The 9,077-nt window shown below is 53.7% G+C and overlaps 1 protein-coding gene across 1 annotated transcript in view; it reads right to left on the bottom strand.

The window, feature by feature from the left end:
* Positions 1-8,242, bottom strand: part of LOC130576259 (myosin-6-like) — a 14,119-nt gene extending 5,877 nt beyond the window's left edge. Inside the window, 25 exon segments of the mRNA XM_057370778.1 lie at positions 3-41; positions 306-396; positions 479-624; positions 726-902; positions 1,132-1,374; positions 1,466-1,594; positions 1,703-1,829; positions 1,919-2,055; positions 2,252-2,375; positions 2,463-2,580; positions 2,665-2,752; positions 2,875-2,948; positions 3,055-3,364; positions 3,509-3,679; positions 3,974-4,242; positions 4,332-4,470; positions 5,119-5,222; positions 5,368-5,466; positions 5,985-6,048; positions 6,171-6,263; positions 6,344-6,452; positions 6,542-6,569; positions 6,721-6,877; positions 7,406-7,549; positions 8,042-8,242. Coding sequence (XP_057226761.1) covers positions 3-41; positions 306-396; positions 479-624; positions 726-902; positions 1,132-1,374; positions 1,466-1,594; positions 1,703-1,829; positions 1,919-2,055; positions 2,252-2,375; positions 2,463-2,580; positions 2,665-2,752; positions 2,875-2,948; positions 3,055-3,364; positions 3,509-3,679; positions 3,974-4,242; positions 4,332-4,470; positions 5,119-5,222; positions 5,368-5,466; positions 5,985-6,048; positions 6,171-6,263; positions 6,344-6,452; positions 6,542-6,569; positions 6,721-6,877; positions 7,406-7,549; positions 8,042-8,242 — 3,381 coding nt within the window.
* Positions 8,243-9,077: the final 835 nt, after the last annotated feature.

The raw sequence follows: 9,077 nt of genomic DNA, 5'->3' as shown, positions 1-9,077 counted from the left end.
CTCTCTGCCTCCAGCTCTTCCTCCAGCTCCTCAATCCGTGCCTGTGCACCAGGGATGGAGATGCTGTCAGCAGTCTTGGCTCCACCTGACTCCTCCACTCATCCAGTTGAGCTGGAGACTTTTCAACCCAACTCACCCCAACAAGCTGAAAACTCTTCAACTCATCCCAGAAAGCTGTACACTTGTCAACTTAACCAACAGGAAACTCCCAAACTCARCCTATCCAGATAGAGACTTTTCATCTCAACCCAAACAGCTGGGGGCTCTCCAGTCCAGCCCAAATAAGCAGAGAATAAATTCCTCACCTGCAGCTCTTTAAGTTTCTTCTGGAGCTGCAGAGCCAGTGCCTGCTCGTCCTCAACCTTGCTGTTCTGCTGGTTGATCTCAAACTCTTTCCTGCAGACGAAAGCAGTTAGCAGTGAGGTCCCTGTCCTTGCACTCTGACCAGTTTAATCTGAGGAAAGAGGTCCAGCCCTACTTCTTGAGCTTCTCCTCCAGCTGCTGCTTGTCATTCTCCAGGTCCATGATATTTTCCTGGGTCAGCTTCAAGTCACCTTCCAGCTTTCTTTTGGCCCGTTCCAGGTCCATCCGGATCTTCTTCTCCTGTTCCAGGGAGCCTTCAAGCTGTGTGGAAACATGGAAATGGGGGAAAACTCAGTTTTTCATCACCTCTGTGACCCACAGGCTCGTCAGCACTACCCATGGCAGGACCAGACTACACTCACATCATCCACTTGCTGTTCCATCTTGAGTTTGGCCTTTGTCAGGGTGTTGACCTTGTCTTCCTCTGCCTGCAGGTCATCCAGTGTTTGCTGGTGAGATTCTTGCAGGGCTTTCTTTTCCTTTGTTAGCTTGGCAATGGTTTCATCCAGCCCAGCCATCTCCTCTGTGAGRTTCTTGACCTGCAGCAGAAACACCAGGCCTCCAGCTTAGTACCAGAAGTAGGACAAAGCTGGATGACACTGCTGTTATCCCTGTCCAATGAGGCCACTTCAGTGATAGAGAGCCCAGAGGATGTTGAGTCTTGATGTAGCTTGAATCAACTAGCCTTGGATCTCCTCAACCCAGCACAACCATGCTCAGTTCACCCAAATCCCCACAAGTTAGGGTCAAGCTTCTCCCCACCCTCACCTTGTTCTCTGTGGCATGTTTCTCCTTCTCCACCTTGGCCAGRGTCAGCTCTAGATCATCGATATCCTTTTTCAGCTCCGAACACTCATCCTCCAGTTTCCTCTTCCTAGCTGTCAGCTCTGCGTTCATCTCTTCTTCATCCTCCAGTCGCTCTGTCAGTTCCTTCACCTTGGCCTCCAGCTGGATCTTGTTCTTGATTAGCTGGTCACAGCGTTCTTCAGCATCATTGAGGTTGTCCTGCTCCTGTATTGGGGTGGTAGGTGAAGTGGGTGGCCCTGGAGAGGTGCTGGTCACCCCGTGATGCAGTTTTGGGGGTAAGTCTCATCTCACTCACAGCCTGAACTTGGAGCTGAAGGTCATTCTTCTCCTGCAGCATGGACACCATCTTCTCCTCCAGCTCCTTCCGCCGGGTCTCCGACTTCTCCAGGGCCTCCTTCAGCCGCCCAAACTCTTCTTTCATGTTCTGCAACAGACCCCAGGAGACCAGTAGCCACATCCAATCCCCTTCATCCATCAACCCCACTCAACCTATTTTGGATCCCAAGCTGCCCGCCTCATCCCCTCCTCCCACCTGCATCTCCTTCTCTGTCTCRGCGCTCTTCAACAAGGGCTTGATCTTGAAGTAGAGCTTCATCCAAGGCCAGTTCTTCACCCCCATGAAGGCCCTGATGTTCCACTGGATCACCAGCAGTGAGTCCCTAGAGCGGAGACACAGATGCCATCACACCACAAATGTGGTGATCCACCAGAAGTCCCTTCTCAAGGAGAAGGACCCTTCCCCTCTCACCGRCGCTCCAGGATCTTCTTGAACTCAATGCGCATGAGCTGCCCTCGGGCCTGAGCCTGGATGCGGGTGATGATGCGGGAGAGACGCTCGTCCCGCATCTCCTCCAGAAGTCCCAGCAGCCCAGCCTTGAAGAACACCTGGTGGAGCAGGAGACAAGTGAGAGGGTGAGTTGGTTGTGAAGGGTTGGTGGACAGATGGATAGGTTGATGTGTTGTTGGGGGAATGAAGTGATGGGTGGTGAGGTGGATAGGCAGGTGGGCACATGAATGGTAAGACCATTGAGTCCACATGACCACATGGGTGGTAGGACCATGGAGAGACATGTGACCTCACCTTGGTGTGTCCAAATTTGTACTGATTGTGGTCAATGTCAATGGATCCCAGAAGCTTCTCGGCGCCCTTGCGGCTGTCGATGAACTGCCCCTCGGGGATGGCAGCAGGGTTCAGTATGCGGTACCTGGTGACCAGAGAGGACAGGAAACTCCTGAAATCAGCCCCAGYKGGGYTGTCCACCCCATCCCCACATTTTCTCCTCTGTGCCTACCGCTGGCGGAAGTCCCCATAGAGGATGCGGTTGGGGAAGCCCTTGCGGCAGATGCGGATGCCTTCCAGCACCCCRTTGCAGCGGAGCTGGTGCATCACCAGGGGATTGTCCATCACACCTGGCARTGGGTTAGAGGAGTGGTGTCAGCCACAAACCACACCTACCACCCTGTTCCCTGCCCTTAGCCCTGCCCTTTGCTCACCCGGCTCCTTCCGCTCATTGGGGATGATGCAGCGGACAAAGTGAGGGTGGGTGGTCTTGAGGTTGGCCATCAGCTTGTTGAGGTTCTCCTGGTGAGGAGGAAGAAGGGAAGACCAATGAGAGAGCATCTGGGGAGCTGAAGGGATGATCCACAGTTCAGGAGGTTGTCCTCTTACTGACCCTCACTGGGTTCACTATGTAGGTCACTCACCCGATGCAGGGCTGAGACGGTCTGAAATGAGGAACCTTTCTTCTTGGCTCCTTTCCCCTTACCTCCATCACCACCTGGAGAGAAGAGGGGCGGAGTAACATAGGAAAGACGGTTACTCTGGTGGACAATGGTCTTCTCCATCAGTCCATCCCTCCATCACCCAATCATCCATGCACCCACCAGCATCAGCCCCAGCGTAGTTGGAGAAGAGGTTGGCCAAGAGCTTCAAGGCTGACTTCTGGTAGAGCCCCACCACTGTCTCGTTGAGGGGGTCCTTGTTCTTCTCCAGCCACCCGATGATGTTGTAGTCCACTGTGCCAGCGTAATGGACAAGRGAGAAATGGGCTTCTGGCTTCCCCTTGACATTGCGTGGCTTCCCAAAGTTGGCCGACTTGCCCAGGTGATTATCAAAGAGCTTGGCCTTGAAGGTCATATCTGAAGCCTTGGGAAACATGCACTCCTCCTCCAGGATGGACATGATTCCCATGGGCTGGGAAGAAAAAACCTCAGTGGTGGTGGAGGACATGAAACACAACCCAACYGGCCAACTTTGGGGTCTCTGGCAAGCTGCAACTGAAAAGGCCCTTCCCCAGCAGCCCCCTCAGTCCCCATGAGGCCCTGCGGCAGGTGGTACCTTCTCAATGAGGTCGATGCAGGCTTGGAGGTCCATGCCAAAGTCAATGAACTCCCATTCAATGCCCTCCTTCTTGTACTCCTCCTGCTCCAGCACGAACATGTGGTGGTTGAAAAACTGCTGCAACTTCTCATTGGTGAAGTTGATGCAGAGCTGCTCAAAGCTGTTGAACTGGGGAAGGAGAGAGGAGATGGGCCAGTGGGGTTAACTGGATCAACTCAACACCCAGCAGGGTCAACAGAATGCCCAATGAGATCAATGGGTAAACCTGAGCTCCATCTGGGTCAACACAATGCCTAGTAGTATCAGTGGGGTCTACTCAATACCCAAGAGGATCAACACAAGGCCCAAAGAGGACAAGTTTCCACCAGACGTGAAAGATGAAGTTTCAGAAGATCATAACACCCAGCTGGATAAACCCAACCCCCAAGAGGACAAAGACCCCGCCACCCCCTGARTCYTTACATCAAAGATCTCAAATCCAGCGATGTCCAGCACACCGATGAAGTACTGCCTTGGCTGCTTGGTGTCCAAAGAGTTGTTGATCCTCACCACCATCCAGTTGAACATCTTCTCATACACAGCCTTGGCCAAGGCCCCAATGGAGTAGTACACCTGCTGGACATTCTGCCCCTTGGTGACATATTCGTTGCCCACCTTCACCCGGGGGTGACACAACCCTTTGAGAAGGTCAGCTGAGTTCAGCCCCATCAAGTAGGCTGACTTATCGGCATCTGCAGTGCGTCAAGAAGAAGACATGCTGTTCAGATTCCACCTAACCTCATGACCTCAAGGTATATATCATCATCCCACACTCACTCACCTTCAGTACCATCTGGTTCGGCCTGTTCTTCCCGTTGCTTCTGCTTGAACTTCATGTTGCCAAAGTGCATGATGGCRCCCGTCAGCTTGTAGACGCCAGCCTTCTCCTCAGCCGTGAAGCCCAGGACATCAAAAGCGCTCTGGGTGATGGATGGCAGGGGGTGGGAAAGGGCCTTGCCACCAGCTGTGGTCATGGCCTTCTGCTGGCCATCATTTGTGTGTCCCTCTGCTCTTTCAGCTCATCAGCTCCATCTGTCTGAGGACTCATGCATCCATGGACCTATCCGTCCATTTGAAGGACTTACACATCGATTTATCCTTCCATCCATGAATTTGTTTGTCCGTCCATGGACTCACCCATTATGGATTTATCCATCCATCCATCGGTCCATCCATCTGTCCATCCACCCATCGACTCATCCATCTATGGACTCATCGCTCCATGGACACATCCATTTACCATGAACTCCATCCATACATCCATGGGCCCATCCATCTATTTGAGGACTTGTTCACCCATGGTGTTATCTTTCCACCTAAGGACTSCCCCCCACCTGTTTTTATCTCCACCCCCAACCTCCTTGACCCCTGCCTCCTGTCCTACCTTCTCTGCCTCACTCCACATCATCCCACCCATTAACACACCGTCTTCCACCCTTCCCATCCGCTACCTCTCATCCCTATGTTCCTCATCTCTTCCACCCATCCATCTTCTGCCATCTCAACCATCCACCTGGCACTTCACCTTTGATTCAGACAGATGTCCACCTGTCCACCCCACCACTTACGTCGGTTGCCAACAGCTCTTCAGAGTCATCGATGGAGGCCACAGTCACTTCTCCTTGGGAGACGTAACTGTAGTCATAGGGGTTGTTCGTGATGAGAAGCATCTCTGCTCCGTGGGCCCAGGATAGAGACAAAAACTGAGCATTTGCAGTGGCCAAACAGCCCCAAATTGTCCTCAATTGCCCCAGGAAGGAGCAGAGAATTGGAGAAGGAGAGGAAGTAGAAGACTCAAGGCCAAGAACCCGACTCACCCAGTAGCTCTGGCTTCTTGTTGGAGAGTATCTGATAGAAGATGTGGTAATTCCTCTCAGCCTTCAGCTGGAAAATAACACGGGACTTCTCCAGGAGGTCTGAGGTGGGTATGGAGAGAAGGAGGACGGAGGTTGGGGTAAGGAGATGGATTGAGACATGTAGAGACGGATGGTAGGATGAGGAGATGGAAAAAGAGGAATGTCTGGATGGTGGGATGAGGAGATGGAGGGAAGAAGAGAGCAAAATGGAAGGTGGATAGTGGGTTGAGATGGTGGATCCATCAACCATGAAGGTAGGTGTAGGATGAACAAGGATAGGGAGAGGCAGGCAAGGAGGAAGGGAGGTAGACATAAGGAGGTGGAGAAACAAAGAATTGGAGATGGGGGGTCATAAGGATGGTGGGATGAGGAGATAGAAATGAAGAGGTGACTGGATGGAAGGAGGAAGTTGGATGAATGGAGTTCCTGGGAACATGGATGAAGTTCACCAATGGATAGATGAGTCCACAGATGGATGAGTTCTAGGGTGGATGAATAAATCCATGAATAGGTAAATTCATGGATGGATGGGTGACAGACTACAAGATATCCTCCCACTGCGCTCTCAACACACTCACAGGTCTCAATGTCAGCTGACGCCAACTTCCCGGTGGCCCCGAAATGGATCCGGATGAACTTCCCCTGGGAAAGCAGTGGCAGGAGGTGGAGGTGGCTGCCTTCTCACAGCAGATCCCACAGCATAAACCCTGTCCCACAAACTACCCCATAGACCCTTCCTCATAGACTCTATCCCCATCACTCACAAATCGGGATGAGTTGTCATTGCGGAGGGTCTTGGCGTTGCCGAAGGCCTCCAAGGCAGGGTTGGCCTGGATGATCTGATCCTCCAGGGTGCCCTGGTGGGGTGGGACAATGCTGGGTGTGAACCCCGTCAGGGGAYACTCTCAGCTGAGGGTACATGGACTGAGGCACTCACCTTGCTGCTATTGGTCACTTCCTTCTTGCGGTCACCAATGGCAGCAATGCTGGCGAAGTATTGGATGACCCTCTTGGTGTTGACTGTCTTCCCCGCCCCGGATTCTCCGCTAGGGGGAGAGATATTGGGGAACATCCTGGTGGGTTCTTCGTCTCAACCCACAGCTATGAGGCAGGGTTGAACAAAGAGGAGCCTTACGTGATGAGGATGGACTGGTTCTCTCGGTCTGCCAAGAAAAGAGAGGAGTCAGGTGGAATTTAAGAAACATGCTTGGGATCTTGGGGTTGAGGCTAAGGTTCTTCATCCTCCCAGGTGAGTACCASTTCTAAGTCAGGAGCCACTTTTTGGAGTGGGGTGTTCTAGTTTGATGTCTTTACCTGTCAGCATGTTCTGRTAGGCATTGTCAGAGATGGAGAAGATGTGGGGGGGAGCTTCACTCCGCTTCTTTCCCCGGTAGGCAGCCACCACCTCAGCGTTGTAGACAGGCAACCACTTATAGGGGTTGACTGTCACACAGAAGAGCCCTGAGTAGGTCTGGAGAAAAATGACAGGTGGGTGAGAGCCAGGAGGTGCTGTGCCACCAGGTCTAGGTGGCTCAAGGGATAGGGTGATGGGATGTCCTGATTTTTGTTGTCCAMAGAGGGGTTGGAGAAGGGACATCTTGGGTCTGGTGTCCCACAACATCYAGAGATGGGACATATCATGTGTCAGTGGCCCAAGATGTCTGGGGATCGGACATCTTGTGTCACATCAAGGGGCCTATTGAAGTGACATCTTGGATCTTGGTGGCCAAAGGGGTCAGGCGATACAGCATCTCAGGTCTTGGTGGCTGAGGCTGTCTAGAAATTGAATGTCCTGGGTCTGAATGGCTCAAGGGAGCTGGAGAAGGGCCACTGTGTTCTAGGTGTCCCAAAGTCCATGAAAAAGCCACACCAAGTTCTGGAAGCCCCATCTRGTTCTACATATCCCAAGAGCTTTAGGAAAGCTTCCATCCACCCCATAGAATGTGGGTAAGGCCCCACCTAATTCCCAGATGCCCCAGGGGCTTGTGAGAAGGCTCACATAGATCAACCAAGAGGCGTAGCGCTCCTTGAGGTTGTAGAGGACAGCAGGCTCATGGAGGAAGGTCAGCATCGCCATGTCCTCGATCTTGTCAAACTTGGGGGGGTTCTGCTGGTGAATGTCAGCTTCCTTCACTGTCACTGTCTGGGGGGGAATGGGGAGACATGGGGGTGAGGGTTGGGAGGTGTCCCATGTCTTGGGGGGTACTTTGTGGGGTAGGGGTGCTCTTGGTAGGATTTCTTCTATGAGTTGGGAGGGGTCTCCTATGTGTTGGGGGCACCTCCCATTGGTTGGGAAGTCTTCAGGGAATCAGGGCCCCCACCACCATCAGCCTGGTTTCTGCCTCCCCCATTTCCTCCCCCCTCAAACCTTCAACCCCCTCCCCCCCTCTTTTAAGTCCTCCCACATTAACTTCATCCCATTAACCCCTCCCTCCTTAACTCTTCACCCTACTTCCCACCAACCCTCACCCCCATGATGCCCAATTCCCGCTTTTTCCCCCATCATCCACCCCCTATGCCCCATCAGCCACCCCCTATGCCCCCTCCCATCCTTAACCCCTCACCCCATTAACCCCTTTTCCCATGTGGCCCCTCGCCCCCCGCCCCTCACAGCCCCCATCCCCCAGCTGCCCACCTCTCCCAGCTCAGTCTGGACGGTGACCTCCCCTCCTTGGCGCCCCATCACCCGCCCCCGCACGAACTCCTCGCGGGGGTGGGGGACGAAGCACTCGCTGCGAGGGTCGAAGGGTCTGGTCTGCGCTGCCAGCCGCTCCCGCTCCCCTGGCCGCAGGAAGGGCGCTGCTGCCCCCAGAGCTGCCAGCACTGCATCCCCCATCCTGCCCCACACAGACAGGGACYCTGCATCACCTGGGGGGCTGTGGGGCTCTGGCCTCAGGGTATCACCCCTCGTTCCATGGCCCCACACACCCCCACTGAYCAGAGCCCCTATAGCCATGCCCAGACCCCTATGGCTGTGGCAGACACTATAGCCAGACACAGAGCATTGTAGCTGTGCACAGCCCCATGCATGGGCCCTTATAGATGTGCAGGGAGCCCTATAGCCCTCTGCAGACCCACACAGTCATGCACTACCCCATGCACAATCCTGTAGTGGTTCAGGGACTCCCTGCAGCAACCCCTATAGCCATTCAAGAACCCTTGGAAGCTATGTACAGGTCCTCACAGTTGTGTATGGCCCCATGCACAGAATCCTATAACTATTCATGACCCCATGTATTAAGCCCTATAGCAGTGGGCAGACCCCTACAGTCATGCAGGGACCCCAATACCCATGTTCAGCCCCATGTACAGACTCCTGCACTGATGCAGGCACCTCCCCAACCAGTGGCCATCAACCCTACAGTGATGCACGGACCCCTGCAATGCAAAGACCCCTATAGCCATGCACAGACCCCCACAGTGATTTAGGGATCCCTATAGTGATGCATAGAGACCCACAGCAGTGCAGSGACCCCTATAACCATGCAGGGAACCTTACAGTCATACACAGCCCCACATGCAGCCTCCCCATAGCAAAGTATGGACCCCCTGTAGTGATGTGCAGACCCTACAGCAAAACATACACCCTACAGCAGCACCCCACCATAGCACCGACCCACATGCTGCCCCACAGCATCACCCTCACCTGGAGTCTGTGGATCTAGCAGGTA

Source organism: Malurus melanocephalus, unplaced genomic scaffold, assembly GCF_030028575.1.
Source record: "Malurus melanocephalus ecotype Western Australia unplaced genomic scaffold, MMel_1.1 scaffold_133, whole genome shotgun sequence".
NCBI lineage: Eukaryota > Metazoa > Chordata > Aves > Passeriformes > Maluridae > Malurus > Malurus melanocephalus.
This window is presented reverse-complemented; position numbering and strand designations above follow the sequence as displayed.